This window comes from Mytilus trossulus, chromosome 2 (assembly GCF_036588685.1).
Source record: "Mytilus trossulus isolate FHL-02 chromosome 2, PNRI_Mtr1.1.1.hap1, whole genome shotgun sequence".
Taxonomy (NCBI): Eukaryota; Metazoa; Mollusca; class Bivalvia; order Mytilida; family Mytilidae; genus Mytilus; species Mytilus trossulus.
The window spans coordinates 68866229-68883874 of record NC_086374.1 but is presented as its reverse complement, the minus strand read 5'-3'; the positions used below and the strand labels follow the sequence as shown (position 1 = coordinate 68883874).

Genomic DNA, 17646 nt, shown 5'->3' with positions numbered 1-17646 from the left:
TATCTAAATTTATTTAATTTAAAACCGCGGGAAAATAATGAAACAGATGATAGAAATCAACTTTCAATAATCGATTTATAATAAGTGGTATTTCATAATCATTCTTTATGGTAATATTATTTAGAAAGCTAACAAGGTGTGGAATTCCCCGGTCAGTATTTCCCAAATAAAGGTCATAACTATACTGTTGTTGTTTAATCATTGTGTATTTTTCGGATGAAAATCAGTTTGAAAATTGTGTAGTTTGGCGCAGAATTAAAATGTTGTTTTTTCTTGCACTGACATTCTGTATGTCAAGTTTATCTAAAGCATTGTTTACGATCGTATCTTTTGGATTTGTAATAAATCATACAGAGTCCTCGTCTTGAAAAAAAAAATGCATTACAACTAGACGTAAGCAATTTCAAACCAAACCACCATTGAGAATCAAGTACTTCAAAAATACATGTTTTTGATACTTCATAAAAAACTACCTTGACCAAAAGCTTGAACCTGAAGCAGGACAGAAATGGACGGCCGAACAGACGGATCGACGAGCAAGCAAACAAACAAACAAAAGGACGCAAAACAATGAAGGTCTTCATTTTTTCGGGACTGCAAAAGACAGTACAACAGCAACCATTTGTGTCAGGTTTTACGGAAGCTTATATTAAAGTAGTGAAAAGCTTTCTATGATCTACCCGTCAGTGAATGAAATAGGGGCGAAAGTATATGTTGTTGTTTAAATTACAAGGTTACATTTTTTTGTAAATGAAAAGTTCATTCCAAAGCAGGTGGTGATGTTATATTCTACTGTGTCCTCGAAACACTTCATACTCCATGGTGTGGAAATTACTACGCATAAACCGTAAAGCAAGGTGGAAAGTTCACGTAGTTGTTGTTTTCTGTTTGCACTGGCTGTATTAAATTAACTCAAACGAACAATGGTCAAAATAACATTTCACATACAGATTGACATACTGATCTTTTTATGAGCGAGATGAAAACCACATATCTAAAATTTACAATAAAATTTGATGAAAGTATTAGTTGTCTATATAGCAACAGGGTGTCTTAAACAACGATCTTCAATTTAAAGGAGAAAAAGTCTCATCTTAAATCTTTTTAGCAACGTAAGCTTATGTATCAATATTCTTTTTAATCTGTCATCAATTTTGCTTGACATCTCAACATGAATCTTGACAATTTACAAGATGTTTATTATACAACTTGACAACCAATTTTCCTCTTCAGTGTAACTATAGTGCAGGGCATCACCATACCATAACAAATGGTTTGAATTTAGTTTCAAATATTGTAATTTTTAAAAGTGACGAGAGTTCATAAATGATATATGAAATGCAACCAAAATTGGTTTGTATTGGGGTATCTACTTTCTATATAATATGTAACATGTGAAAATGTGTTTGCAAGAGTTTGGAATAAATTCGCCGGAATACCAATAAAGTAAATCTCAATTGTGTTAATTTAAAATATCATAGTTAGAATTGATTATACAAATTTGTAGAAACTGTTAGCAAATATGAAAATGTTATTTCTGATTAATTAATCAGCATATGACTTTTCGCGCCACTTAAAGTAAATACATAAAAAGCCCGTTTTAATCAAATTTTACGGAAACTCGACTTGACGTGTACCGTGAAAACCACGTAAAATTATAATTTAATTGGAAAATCCATAATTAAGGGTAAATTATTTAACAGAAAAATATCAATTTAAACAAAGGTACATTAGTGTTGATTACAATGCTTTGTCACATTCAATTCGCATCATTTTGTACATTAGCAGTCACCTAGTATTTTCATTCTAATAATAGAATTTTTCTCCTTAAATCGACTAAAAACGTCGTTTAGTTGATGTTTAATAATGAAAGGTCAGTGATGGAACATGTTACGGATATCGTGGATGAAATGTATCTGTGCTTGTGATCAATATACAGTATGTATATATATATGTATAGTCGGTGATTGTCTGTGGCAAAGCAGACGTGGAGTGAATTTCAGTTGCAAAGGAAACATAGGCGTCGGTTGAGAAAGGAGAAAAAACTGACACTCCGTCTCAAATCGCGTACCTTTGTTGAATATATCTGGAATTTGTTTTTCCAAAACTGAATTGCTTTATAACAATAAAAGTAAATATTTAATATTATCAGTTGACCAACATTGTATACAGCATTTCAATGTATACCACAATCCATTAGACAACGAATTCGATCGGTTATCTATCATTTCCGAATGGACAAATGAAACCTCGGTATTATGGGTCTTTTCACCTTTTAAACATCATAAAACGGGTATTTTATTGAGTTCCATATTTTATCAAGATCTATTGGTTCTGTCATTAAGATAAATGTAACACATACTAAGATTAATGATACTAGTATTAGAAAAGACAGATCAGATTTAAATTCAAGGATTTATGAATTGATAAAATTAATACATATATAGTCCAATGTTGTATATCGAAAGAATAAAATTGAGAAAGGAAATGGTGAATATGTCAAAGCGACAACCACCCGACCATAGAGCAAACAACAGCCGAAGGCAACCAATGGGTCTTCAATGTAGCGAGAATTCCCGCACCCACAGGTCTCCTTCAGCTGGCCCCTAAAATATGCATAATAGTACAGTGATAATGGACGTCATACTAAACTCCGAATTATACACAAGAAACTAAAATTTAACATCATACAAGACTAACAAAGGCCAGAGGCTCCTGACTTGGGACAGGCGCAAAATATACCATTCGGTACATATACCATTTGGTCCAATAGTCCGAGAATATAAGTGCACTGAAGACTAAACTATTTAAATTGTAAATTTTTTACTTCAGATAATTAAACAATTTTCAAAATGTACAACTGAAATAAAGTTAAAAAAATATTACAGAGATCATAATTTGAAAATGTTTCAATACTGATATTTTATAATGACAAAACTTAAACATAGTACGTTTATATCTATGAAAATTTAAAGCTCTCATCATGCAGTGCACCTATGTTTTTGATAACTACATTGTTTGTGTCTCTCGTACTCTTTTTTTAATAATTAGAAAAAAAAATTAACATAACAGAAAACAACATCTGTCTAAGAGATGAGTGCAAGAGGAATTAAAGTCACAAATCGCGTACAACAAATTACTGTTCTCATGAACTGTTGCATTGTTTTTAATTTTATTTTATAAATATTTGTGTGCAGGCATGGTTATGATGATAAGTAATAGATCTTCAGTGTCTCTCCCTTTAATATTCATAATAGAAAACACTTACTAGAGTACTCTTTGAGACATCTTCAGTGAATTTATTAGACTTCACGTGTTTATTTTGACGTGACCTTAAACGCGTTAATATGCCAAATTCTGAAAGTTCAAAATTTGTTCTCTCTAATTCGTAATAAATACCCAAACAAACCTCTTTACTACTCTAAAATTTTTAAACATTAAATTTTCGAGTACCAATAATTTAATAAAATCATTTTATTATTTATCTAAATTGGTTTATAGAAAACATTAAACGATTATTCCAGATCAAGCTGACATAAAAATTGTATAAAGTGGTATGCAAGAGTTGTTGAATAAAGAGGTCATATTCCTATGAAGTTGAAATATTTGGGGACAAGTTGTTAAGATTTCTGTTATATTATCTAATCCTTGTCCAAACATGTACATGTAATAAAGATTAGAAATTTTATGTTTGTCAACATCTTTACATCAAAAATAAGATTAAAGAAAATATTTAACTTTATGGTTGTGAATAAAACGCAACATTTAGACATAAAGACACGAATATACTTTATTTTATCAGCAACAGATATTAAAACAAGAATGTGTCCCCAGTACACGGATGCCCTACTCACACTATCATTTTCTATGTTCAGTGGACCGTGAAATTGGGGTCAGAAGATTAATTTGGCATTGAAATAAGAAAGATCATATCATAAGGAACATATATACTAAGTTTCAGGTTGATTCGAATTCAACTTCATCAAAAACTACCTCGACCAAAAGTTTTAACCTTAAACGGGACAGACGGACGAACGAACGGACGATATAACGGACGCGCAGACCAGAAATCGTAATGCCCCTCTACTATCGTAGGTGGGGCATAAAAAATAAAATAAAAACATTTATGGAATATTGCATAAGAAAAAAGAATGGAAACGGGTAATGTGTGAAAGTTATCACAACAGCCCAATAACAGAACAGAAAACAGTCATTGGTTTGGTACATGTTATTGTAACAAAAATAGGTTATAGTACATTTTACAATAATACTATTTTACATATGTGAATCATTATCAAAAAGATATACAACGAGCAAAAATCTATTTTCATAATTACCGACATTGACTCCGGAGTATATACGTTTTGGACATGTTAGATTCTCTGTGGCAGTTGTGGATCCAGGGGGCTAGAACCCCATTCATTTGGTCGATCAATGCATTCTAATTGGGACATGTATTGTTGGAACCCTCCTCCTTTTGTAAATGGATGGATCCGCCACTGTGTGGTGGGTCATTACACAAATCAACTGTAGAATAATCCCTTATAGCACTGAACTGAGAAAAAATAAAGCTAATTTGTATAAGGAAAAAAGACCAAGCATACTGCATCACATATTTCATTGAGATGGACTCGGTTTTGAATTTTAAGCTCTACTGGTGTCGAACATCTAGATGTAATCATCCAATTCTAAATAAATAATGAATCCGGGGCATGTCACAAAAAACTCCATGATCATCCATAATAAATGTTGATGATCAATTAATTAGGACTGTAAAAGGCCTACTAGTACCATTAAAGAAATAGTTAGTTTGTTGAAGATTGAAATTCTAACAAATGAAATCAAGTTTAGAAAGCTTTATATGAAAATTCTTGTTTTTTGCATGTGCGTGTTTTTGTCTGTGAATTAAAACTGTTGTCTAACTACAATAATATTATTCTCAGAACTTTTCGTATTTACAGACAGGTGAATAAACTCATTTTTTTAAAATGTACTTCGAATTGAAAGGAAGTAACTAAACCCGTGAATAGATGTAGAAAGGATAAGACTGCACTAAACCCCGTTTAATTGCATCAATAACTGTACTTGAAGTGAGATTTAATTTCAATTTCAAACGCAAGAAATCATGTTGTATTGACTTATTGATATTTATTCTTTCATCTTTTAAGATCTTATACAATAAACCAATAATATTTTATGTATGAATGAATTATTTATCTTTAAAGTTAGGTAAAACCCTTTAAATTACGACTGTTTTTATTTTGTTATATCTAAAAACAGTCGATATCATTAGACAAGATTTAATAATGGGAAGACATTGTTATATGGATCACGTAGATAGATTCATAATACGAAATTCAAATGGTAGACACGTCCTAAAACTGGTGCACAATTTGATCAAAGATTTATCGAAACAACAACCAGAATTACCAATCAAACCATGTAGTGTCTCATTTGTTGACCAAAAATCGAATATTTGTCTCTCGCTTCGACTCTGAAGAAAATTTAAGACGAATGCTAAATTTGGCTGTATGGTAATACTACGAGAAACAAAATAAAAAAGCTTTGCATTTCATTATTACAGAAACTCATACCGGGGCTTCTTAAGGTGGTACCTAACACTACAGGGAAATAACTACGTGAAATCAATTAAACGTTTTAATGACGCTGTGTTGTTAGGGGAATGTTAAGCTTCTCAATGATCAAAATTAGTGTTTGTCAAACTGCTATATAACCAGTGTAATTTTTCTGATAAAATGCTTGGCTCAAATTTTTTGAAATTTGTATATTATTGTCAAAGGGTCAAAGTAAATACTTTGTCACAATTTTATAAAAATTAAACGAGCCAAATTAATTTTAGTAGAGGTGTTGGGTACCACCTTAACTCAGTGCCATTGATTAAATTTCGTTATTGATACTCTTCTGTTATGAAACTTCAATCGGTTTTGTTTGCCGATTCATAGTTCTAAAATAGGGAATATTTCTGGCTGTTTTCTCTATATACTGAAATGCAGTCGACTTTAGCGTTTGATAGTTCATTGATAACATTCTGGCGTATCACAAACAAACAACTTGTTACGTCTTTTTGCATTGGCCGAAAGATTTAAATACAACAACAATGTAGTCGTGTGCACGTGAATTGACATAGGTGACCGACAATGGAATTTACTATGTTACTACGAACGTAACAACAATGATTTGTATAGTTTACAAACCTTTGGTCAAAATAAATAAATAAGGTTTTGTTAACTTCAAATATTGGGGTGGATATTATTCTAAGTTATTTGAATACAGCAACTCAATTATCTTGTACCCGGCATGATGAGAAATATAAGGATAACATAAAATACATGTGCCGATTTTATACGGATGAATATATGAACCACTTTTAATTTCTTTCATACTGACGACAGGTTATAATCCTAACAATGTCGTAGTCACTTATAATAAGTATCTCATAATACTGATTCTTATTTTTTTTTTTTTTTTTTGTTGAGCCTGCGATTAACAGCAAAAGAAGGCGAGACTATTTGTTCTGCAAAACTCTTACAATTTTAATAGCTGAATACATCAATAACCCATCTCCAGCTCGGGGTTGAATTGAAGGTCACATGAATACGTATGCAATGAGGTCCTAATATTCACTCGCAAGTGTACAACTCATCAACCTTGTTTCTTAGCTAATTTAACAAAATAGAACCAGATTGGCTGCTAACAGTGAATTATAATTTCACTATATCATTTTTATAAATGATTTAACAACAACAAAAATTTGTTTTTCATATCTCGAAGCTAATGCACATAACAGTTCATTCCAGTTCTTAGCCTATATAACGTTATCTTATCTTTACAAGGTAATAAGTCTAAATATTCTTCAAACTCAAAGTGGTTTTTTAAGTTAAATTTTCCATTTCTGATTTCCATGTCTGCTGGAATTGGTCAAAAATTATCTGTATAATGCTCAACTTTAACCATTTCGGATTAAAACTAAAGTTACTTTGATTTAACCAAATATTTGAAAGTCCATATTTATTCAAGATATTTTTAATACAAATCAACCATACCATATTTTTAGAGTACTAACTGATCTTCTAGTTATTATGACAATATCTTTTGATCATCTGATCATAATACAACATTGTTTAAGCAGTCAGTAAATAGGTGTAAAAATTCGTTTTAAAATTAGTAATTACTGGTAATAACTGGGCAGATTTAGGAATTACTTGTATTAACTAAGTGCATCAGGAATTACCTGTAATTCCTAAATTTCAGTAATTACATGTAATTCCTAATTTCACCTATTTACTGTAACAGATACATTTAAATGATTTAATGAATAAAAACTGTTTGTTTCTATTTACATAGATGCATTATGGGAAGATGTGGTTTGAGTGCCAATGAGACAACTCCCCGTCCAAATAACAATTTATAAAAGTAAACCATCATAGGTCAATTTACGGCCTTCAACACGGAGTCACTAAACAACAAGCTATAAAGGTCCCCCAAATTACTAGTGTAAAACCATCTAAACGGGAAAACCACTGACGGTCTATAAGTATTTATAATATATAATTTACGTTCATTTTTCAACCGAGAATAACAAAGCCTAATGAAGTATATCGTTGGAGTTTATAAACTACATTTAATCATCCCCTGTGCCATGATTGGCCATCTCCGTTTTTTCTTAACAAAGCATGGTTGGTTACATGTTATTAATTTACTTATAATTTCGGGATTTTTTTTTTTCTTCAAGTAAACGGAATCAGAAAAAAATCACTATCCTATGTCGAATACATAAGAACTTGGAAAAGAATATGAAAAGTGTTTGTAGTAAAGTACGGTTTCATTTTTCAAGTACAACGTTAATTCATCACAACGTTAATTCATCGAGTCCATTGAGTAAAAGAAAATGCAGGATAAGCAACTTGGGGCCGAGGGGGGGGGGGGGGGGGGGGGAAGTAAATGAAAAAAAATATGTGAATTAAGTTTCGAGAAGACATTTGATTATTTAGATGTGAAAACTTAAGATTTTAAAGTTTAAACTATTTACTACCAATTGCAGAAAACTATAAAAACAAATAAATTTAACATGCACATTTATAAAAGTTAGAATTGTGATTGGCATCATGTATGTGAATACGTCGATGGAAGCTTTAAACGACCTTGACCAGATACGTGAATTCAACGTTATAGCAGAGACATATATATGTATATATGTCTCTGGTTATAGTATGTGTGTACTATTTTCGAAGGTGTGAGGTCGAAGGTTTGAATTGACCAATGGAAACGATCGTTCCTTAGAGAGTTAACCTAATAAAGTTTGTTTGACTGATTACGTCGCACTACCTTTCGCTAAGCTAAGCCGCGTTTGAGTGTATATTCATTATAAATAATTTACTTTAGAAAATGTCCAAATGTTCATAAAAATGGGTAAGCATTGTCATTTGAGGGCAATTATAATTACAACATCTACAAGTAAGAGACAACTGATGATTTTGCCACCCTAATATATTTGGTCATTGTTTGTTTGTTAAATTTTGTTTGGCTCCACAGAGTTTCTCGTTCTCAATTATAGTTTTGAAGATATGTATTGCCAAGCTTGGAATTATAGATACACTATAAGCACTTCTTTAAAAATCGATCAATTGACAATTTCAGTCATGTCGACCTATTTGTATACGTCATTCTATATACTTGCCGCGATATAGCCTTTTTGTGCTAATGCGGCATAAAGCAACCAACATTCAATCAATCAATAAACTTGTGTTGTTGACTGTTCCTTATTTTAAAATTATTACATTAGATGTTAGTTTCATTATAATACGTAATTCTGATTGGCTAACATGTTATTCCGTAAACAATTGCATCAGACAATAACATTTATCATGCATGATGACACGAGGTCCCACAAAAAAGTGCACAGGTGAATTAAATAAAACTGGATAAAAATCGTGTTTTCATGATTTTAGCTAAAAAAATGTAATTATAAGTATTGAATACTTCTTTTTGAAACTTTATAGGGTTGTAAAAGCGTTGACCGTGCGTACATTTTTAGAATGAAGCGCTTCCGCGCTTCATACAAAATGTTAGTACTTCGGTCAACGCTTTTACCACCCAATAAATTTACAAAAAGAAGCATTCAATTCTTAATTGCAATTCATATAAATGAACTCTTAGAATGAGCCAACTTATAATTTTGGTTATGTTGATTAGAATTATAAGTCTGATATTGCTGTTTCTCTTAATCTCTGATCATAGTTATACATTGTACATAGTTTAAAAAAAAATAAGACGAAAATCCGCAAAATGGGTGTGTTGCCTGTTGGTTCAAGTGAGCTATTCAGTTTAAGAAAATACTGACTGTTGTAATGCTTCAAACTGAACTGTCGGCGGAAAACAATCAAGCGTTGTGAATCAGTCAATTTAACGCTGGTACAGACGAGATGCTTGTAAACCAACGGGTATGTGACCTGAAATTCACGAAACCGTACATAATGTCACAGAACTCTATATGTGTAAAAATGCAATAGCTAATAATGATGCATGGTATAAATAAGATGATGTGGTATGAGTTCCAATGAGACAACAAATGTCAATTTATACGACCACCGACAGTCAAAGTATGTACTATACATGTACATGTGTAGCCAAAATGATATTATACAAATTTTACCATAATTATAAAATTACGCTTAAGGTAGAAAATTTAAAGCTGGGATTTATGAGTACAAATATATTATAATGATGACATTTTGAAAGTGTTTACATATTGATTTACAAAATGTAAATTTAATGATACAACTGAAGAAAAGTAAGCTGAGGGGTATAATTTGATTAATTCCTGTCCATTAACGATGTATTCTTGTTTTAAATTTGAAAATCCAATTAACTTGGGGGTGGTCTCTTCATATTTACAAATATGATAATAAAATGTGATTTGATTCATTAGAATTTCAAAATATTTTCTAGTATTTTACTGTGAAAGTCTACAATTACAATAACTCAGTTCAAATATATCACATTTCACAATTATGACATTTTAACAGAAGCTCGTATTTGGTTAGACTCAGTCCTCCTAACATGTCAAAAAGCTGTATAATGTTACAGTGATGTATAGTACTATACGCATGACTTGGGTGGTTGCTTTTTTTTTTGTGGTAGTAAGATCTAGTAAGTGTGGTGACTTTTCCTCCTTTCTCCTTTTTTTTTAAAAATCGTCCAAGAAGAACATTACAAAGATAGATCTAAAAGTTGTAACAATTTCTACTATAGCGGACATGTTAGTTATACCATTTTCACTTGTTAGTACTTCTTTTTCTGTAAAATCCATTTTTTTTTAAAGTTGTCACCTAAACATTTTAAGTCCTATGGTAAAACATTTCCGCATTTATGACATTCTCTACACGTTAAATAACTCTTCCGTGAGCTCTGATTGTGCGTACACTGATGATGTACGTGTGTATGACACTCGAAGTTACTGCACGCAAACCAAACCTACATTTTTACTTGCCTCTTATTCAGCCATATAGATAGATTAGAAATATTTTAAATTCGGACGAATTTATGAGGGAGAATTTAATTAAGCGTATTCTATTCTAGTAAAGGATAGGGTTTCTGTGATATAAGAGGATTTAATGATTGCATCGCAAAGTAAGAGGTGTTGACATTCATCATAATGAAATGCATTAATTGACACCATACATCAATATCATTGATACTTGTAAATCAATGTACTCTAACGCTAAAATAAGCTTAATTTACAATAGCGCCTACATATTGATATCAATTAAATTACCCGGTCTGTTTGCATAATTTTTTCAATGAGACTTTTTCCCATAAATTGTCATTATTTAAATGACGAAAAGAAGATTATTCGCGAATGTCATGATTTGGTATTCAATTCACTGTTTACTAATTATTTAACTGGAAAAAAAGAAAACAACACCATCTGCCATATTGCTTCAAAAACAATTTCAATTAGGTTAAACAATCACTGGATCCACCACGACAAAAAGAATGATTGCGCACCATGTATGTACCAGACTTATTATAAAATGTACAAAATAATGAACAAAATAAGGGCAATATAAATAATCGTAAAGATAAAAACCTTTAATAAAGATTTAAGCATCTACTTAATAGTAGGAAGAATATAATTAAGCACCCAATTGTTATCTTTTATGTTGTTGCTTTTTTTCCTCTTTGCTTTATTTTTTCCGTTTGTTCTGCATTATTTACCCATTATTGTCTATTTTGCAAACCACATCAAGATCTTCATCATTGTATTGTTATATTGATTAACCGAATGTCGAGAACAATGATTTTTTCCCCATAAATTTAAGATTGTAGGAACTAAAGGATCATACAATGGGAACAAATTGTGCACTACATAGAGAATAATACATGGCAAAATCCGTATCATATGTCGTATCATCCCGAGACATCAATATCAGCCCAAGGGCCTTTAGGCCCGAGGGATGATATTGGTCGAGGGTGATACGGCATGTGATACGGATTTTGCCATGTATTATACGCTTTATCATATGTTTCAACAGAAGAGTATTATTTATATGAACTGTTTTCTGATTCATAACACTGGGTTACCTTCAGATCTACTTTTGTCTTGTTTCAATGGCCTTAAAAAAGAACTGCTCAATTACTAATCCGAAGCACCTTGGTTACCTTACATTTTTTTTTTGACGTTCTTGACGTCAAATACAATATGGAAACGACGTTCGTGACGTCACATACCAAACAATGACGTCATAAAAAAAATTGAGGAAAATTTTTCATAAGCAAAAAAAAACCAAAACTGACTTTATGTAAAAAAAAAAAAAAAAAAAAAAAAAAAAGTAGGGGTGTGATAAAGGGTAGGGGTGCGATAAAGGGTATGCGATAAAGGGTAGGGGTGTGATAAAGGGTATGCAATAAAGGGTGCGCATCAAAGTTGCGCGATATGGATTAAACAGCAGGCTATTTATCACATATGCAAAACTACTGTATTTACTACTAAACATATGATAAAATTAGATAATGTATTTCAATGCTATTTTCCATCGCAAAGTAGGACATAAAAGTAATCCAACATATGCAATCATGTATTGATATATTTTTCTTTCTAGGAACATTTTATTTAAAATAGTTGTTCAAATATTATTTATTGTTTTTCTTCAGACTACCTCAAAGATATTGTGAGAAATTGTGGCCACGTGACGTATGAGAAAGATGAAGTTATAATAAAACAAGGAGAGTTTGGAGACTGGTAAGTACACAGACAAAACTCTCATTTAACAAAAACGTTTTATTGTTTTTTAGCTCACCTGGCCCGAAGGGCCAAGTGAGCTTTTCCCATCACTTTGCGTCCGGCGTCCGTCGTCGTCCGTCGTCCGTCGTCGTCCGTCGTCCGTCGTCGTTAACTTTTACAAAAAATCTTCTCCTCTGAAACTACTGGGCCAAATTGAACCAAACTTGGCTACAATCATCATTGGGGTATCTAGTTTAAAAAATGTGTGGCGTGACCCGGTCAACCAACCAAGATGGCCGCCACGGCTAAAAATAGAACATATGGGTAAAATGCAGTTTTTGGCTTATAACTCAAAAACCAAAGCATTTAGAGGAAATCTGACATGGGGTAAAAATGTTTATCAGGTCAAGATCTATCTGCCCTGAGATTTTCAGACGAATCAGACAATCCGTTGTTGGGTTGCTGCCCCTGAATTTTTAATTTTGAGGAAATTTTGCTGTTTTTGGTTATTATCTTGAATATTATTATAGATAGAGATAAACTGTAAACAGCAATTATGTTCAGCAAAGTAAGATTTACAAATAAGTCAACATGACCGAAATGGTCAGTTGACCCCTTTAGGAGTTATTGCCCTTTATAGTCAATTTTTAACCATTTTTCGTAAATCTTAGTTATCTTTTACAAAAATCTTCTCCTCTGAAACTACTTGGCCAAATTAATCCAAACTTGGCCACAATCATCTTTGGGGTATCTAGTTTGAAAAATGTGTGGCGTGACCCGGTCAACCAACCAAGATGGCCGCCACGGCTAAAAATAGAACATAGGGGTAAAATGCAATTTTTGGCTTATAACTCAAAAACCAAAGCATTTAGTGGAAATCTGACTTGGGGTAAAAATGTTTATCAGGTCAAGATCTATCTGCCCTGAAATTTTCAGACGAATCGGACAACCCGTTGTTGGGTTGCTGCCCCTGAATTAGTAATTTTGAGGAAATTTTGCTGTTTTTGGTTATTATCTTGAATATTATTATAGATAGAGATAAACTGTAAACAGCAATTATGTTCAGCAAAGTAAGATTTACAAATAAGTCAACATGACCGAAATGGTCAGTTGACCCCTTTAGGAGTTATTGCCCTTTATAGTCAATTTTTAACCATTTTTCGTAAATCTTAGTTATCTTTTACAAAAATCTTCTCCCCTGAAACTACTTGGCCAAATAAATCCAAACTTGGCCACAATCATCTTTTGGGTATCTAGTTTAAAAAATGTGTGGCGTGACCCGGTCAACCAACCAAGATGGCCGCCACGGCTAAAAATAGAATATGGGGGTAAAATGCAGTTTTTGGCTTATAACTCAAAAAACAAAGCAATTAGAGCAAATCTGAAAATGGTCAATTGACCCACTAAGGAGTAATTGTCCTTTATAGTCAATTTTTAACAATTTTCATAAAATTTGTAAATTTTTATTAACATTTTCCACTGAAACTACTGGGCCAAGTTCATTATAGATAGAGATAATTCTAAGCAGCAAGACTGTTTAGTAAAGTAAGATTTACAAACACATCACCATCACCAAAACACAATTTTGTCATGAATCCATCTGCTTCCTTTGTTTAATATTCACATAGACCAAGGTGAGCGACACAGGCTCTTTAGAGCCTCTAGTTTCATAATATTGAAAATAGTACTTGATAAATTGTCATATAGGTGGGTCCAGTGTGCTGGGTCTCTCTTTTTGTGGGGAAAAATTGGTTGATTATATAGGGAATCACTTAATCATGACTGGAATGGACTTTTCTTAGGTCAGTCAGAGCCCCCTTCTCTCTCCTTCAATAAAAGTTCTGAATTCGTCAGATTGTGTGCGTCCAAAACACTCTTTTCGATTTACCTTTACCTGGAACACTCAAAGCCAGCTATAGACAACTTTAAAGGTAAATCTAGTGCTACAACAGCAAAAGTTTGATCAAATTGGAATCAGAATCATGCGTTGCCGAATGTTGACATGTTACATTTGTACCGTTGGGATTTTAAATTGTTATTATAGCACGTCGTACAGTTCATAAAGATAACATATACACAAACGCTCTTTAGTTCAAGAGGAAATAACCTCAAAAACCTCATCCTGTTGTCTTTCGAAGGGTTCTCAGAGGAAGCCAAATATTTATAAAGTGTACAACAGTTTACTTATAAAGATAAAAGTGCATTATATGTATATACACAAATATATACACTCTCGTGATAAACAGCAAATGCTTAAAGTACAAACATTGTGTTCAAAGAATTATACACATTATTAAACAGTTAAATATACATAAGAAGAGAGAGTCAATTTTATGAAACATGAAAAAAAAATATAGGTCAAAATACAGCCATGAACGGAGCCTTCAAAAAGTTGACTCACATCGAACATCAAGCTATACAGATCCAACGGTCTATATATAAAAAATAGAAATGAGAAACACTTATGAACCAAATCAACAAACGACAACCACTGAACAACATGTACCTGGCTTCGGATAGGTGCATGCAAATTCAGTTAGTTGAAGAATGTTACAGGTTTTTTTACACATCAAATAGCTACCAATAATTAATCAATCTATCAACCTATGTTAATCTTTCGATCCATTTATCAAAAGCAAACATAATAGAGTTTTTTATTCCAACTTTGTAATTCCGTCGAGTAAGACAGTATTTGTCAATCAATCGTAAACTTATTTCATGCCCTTTATGGGCCCTGTAATTTAGGAAATAAAAATATTCTATTCTATGCTATAATAATTGAATGTCTTCCTAATTTCAGCTTTTACATAATACTCTGTGGAAAGATTGGTATCTACATCATTAACAAAGATAAAATTGATGATGATAGCGATGATACAAATGCCCTTGCCCTTGTTGGAAGTAGAACAGCAGACGGTGCACTCGACAGGTCCAAGTTGGGAAACTATGTTTGTCCCCTTGGTTAGTACTGCAGATTCATTATTATTCATTGGATAACAATTTTCGTCGATACCTTGGGAAGAGAGGAATCACGAATTCAAACGATCAACGAATACATATTTTCCTATATAGGAATATATGCAGAACTTTTGCAAAATCACCAAGTTAAATTTCCTCGAAAATAAAAATTGTCTCAGTCCACGAAAATTGGTACCCACGAAAATAAATAAATCCAAATTATACATTATATGTCCAAAATTAAGTCTATCGGATGACAAGGCAAAACGTATAGGGTTTTATTTGTGAATGCTATGCTGCATGATACTAAAAGTCTCTAAAATTCTAATTTAATGGAATTAAAAACGCTAACAAACAATCTCGTTGAATAAATAAGTATAGTCATTTGTGTTTCTGTGATTTTGTACCGATTGTAGTGAAAGAAAATTAGCAATAAAATCCGAGTACCAATTACGATAATAAAGCACCTGCTCGTTGCTAAGGTGATAGAGATTTTTAACTACAAACACGACTAATTTGCACATACGTATGCATATTTGTTACACAGATATATATGTTTATATCAATACATACGTTGAAAAACAATTAAATACATGTAAGAAGGGAAACAAACTAAAGACTTTCAGAATTGGTGGGGAAATGCATGTTTTCGTGTGAGTTTTATATCTTTTTAGTTTTGTTTTATCTTGGTTAGGTTGTACTTTCACTTACATTGATTATGGATGAATTCATCAAATATTAATTATCACATCTTTTACAGCTGCTCACATGTAATACGATTGCATTATCGGGTATGTAATCTCTGTTTTATTTATTTCTTAAACAGGTCCTGGAGTTCCATTCGGAGAGGTTGCTCTCATGTCAGATGACTGCATCCGAACAGCCTCAATTATTTCCGAAGAGAAAACAGATTTACTTATGGTAGACAGGGCACTTTACAATCGGGCAGTTAAGGATGTTCTTGCCCGAGAGTTTGAAGAGAAGGCTGCATTCATTAAAGACAGTCCTCTTTTTTCTACCTGGGCTCCGAGATACAAGAAACAACTAGCTATGGCTTTGTACAAAGAGTCTTTTCCTTATGAAAGCGCCCTCGTGCGACAAGGAGATCATTTGACTAATATATATTTCATAATTAGGTAAGTGGATCTAATTTTATTATCAAAGCTAGTAAAAACAATCTGGTTGTTTCATTTGTGCACTATTTTTTGGTAAAACTTATTGCATTGGTAAAGCAACCGGTTTCAAAGTGTGCCGTAATACCACATGTCGTTCTAAACTAATGCCTTCTATTTGTACAGTACTAAAAAAAATATGAAAATACCTTTTTATAAATTGCATGCTTCTTGGAGCACTTTTCTGGATTTATATTTATCAGGAGTGCTCACAGGCGTATATTGGAATCACTTAGGTATTAATGGGCCGATTTTTCTTGCAGGAAAACGCGTCACTCAATCTTAGAGATATAATGTAGATGGCTTTTTTTATTTCCTGAAACAGGCGTGAATTGTTTTTGGGTGTATATGCAAATGTACTTTTTTGAATGCCGATTCTTCCAAAATTATATTAGCTTTTGAATTCTGTGGTGCTACTTATTATTTGTACTAGATATTTATAACTAGATTAAATTTTCAATTTCTGTGGTAACATTTAGAAATTAGTCTAAATATAAAAAAGGAGATGTGGTATGATTGCCAATGAGACAACTATCCACAAAAGACCAAAATGACACAAACATTAACAATCATAGGTAACCGTACGGCCTTCAACAATGAGCAAAGCCCATACCTCATAGTCAGCTATAAAAGACCCCGATAAGACAATGTAAAACAATTCAAACGAGAAAACTAAGTTTAGATTAAAACACGAATCCAGTGCTTGTTCTTGAATTATTGTTTTCAACAAATGTTGGCTCCAGTCCGGTTCTTGTGTTATGACAGTTGCATCCTTTAATGCATAAAAAAGCAACTTCAAATAGTTATCAAAGTTTTATAATTTGGTAGATTTCAAAGACACGCGTCGGAAAAAGCGACATAAGTTACGTAAACATTACCGTTTTTTACGCTTTTTAAAGATCGTAAATGCTTAGCTGTGCAACAATGTGAACTTATTGGCGAGTGAGAGCAGCGAACGAGCTTAAATGTCTTAAATTGTGTTCGGCTGATATTTTACGCTATTAACTTTACACAGAAAATCCGATTAAAATTTCTATCGTGCATTTTCTGGTGGCTGTTGCCTTCCTTTGAGAGATACACATTTAATGATAAAGTATTAAGATCTATGGTGCTATTAGGGCTCAACTCCCTCAGGCAAAGTTGTCTTTGGGACGAGTAGGCTTTTATTTCAGGTCATATAGCTCTCAACTGTTTATTTATCCTTATTTTTAAGAATTGGCATTGAGGGTTCCTGGTCAAGCTACATTTTCTCTATATGAAACGTCTCGTCGA

General features: G+C 32.5%; 1 protein-coding gene across 3 annotated transcripts in view; it reads left to right on the top strand.

The window, feature by feature from the left end:
- The window catches only part of LOC134707877 (uncharacterized), a 34043-nt gene that overhangs the window by 9444 nt on the left and 6953 nt on the right, over positions 1-17646 (top strand). For 2 of the 3 annotated variants that reach the window (XM_063567985.1, XM_063567984.1), the window contains 3 exons: positions 12175-12262; positions 15045-15205; positions 16029-16338. In XM_063567985.1, the coding sequence (XP_063424055.1) occupies positions 12175-12262; positions 15045-15205; positions 16029-16338 (559 nt within the window). Of the gene's footprint in view, positions 1-12174; positions 12263-15044; positions 15206-15717; positions 15856-16028; positions 16339-17646 lie in introns of those variants that run through there. The other variant, XM_063567986.1, reaches the window with a different exon arrangement.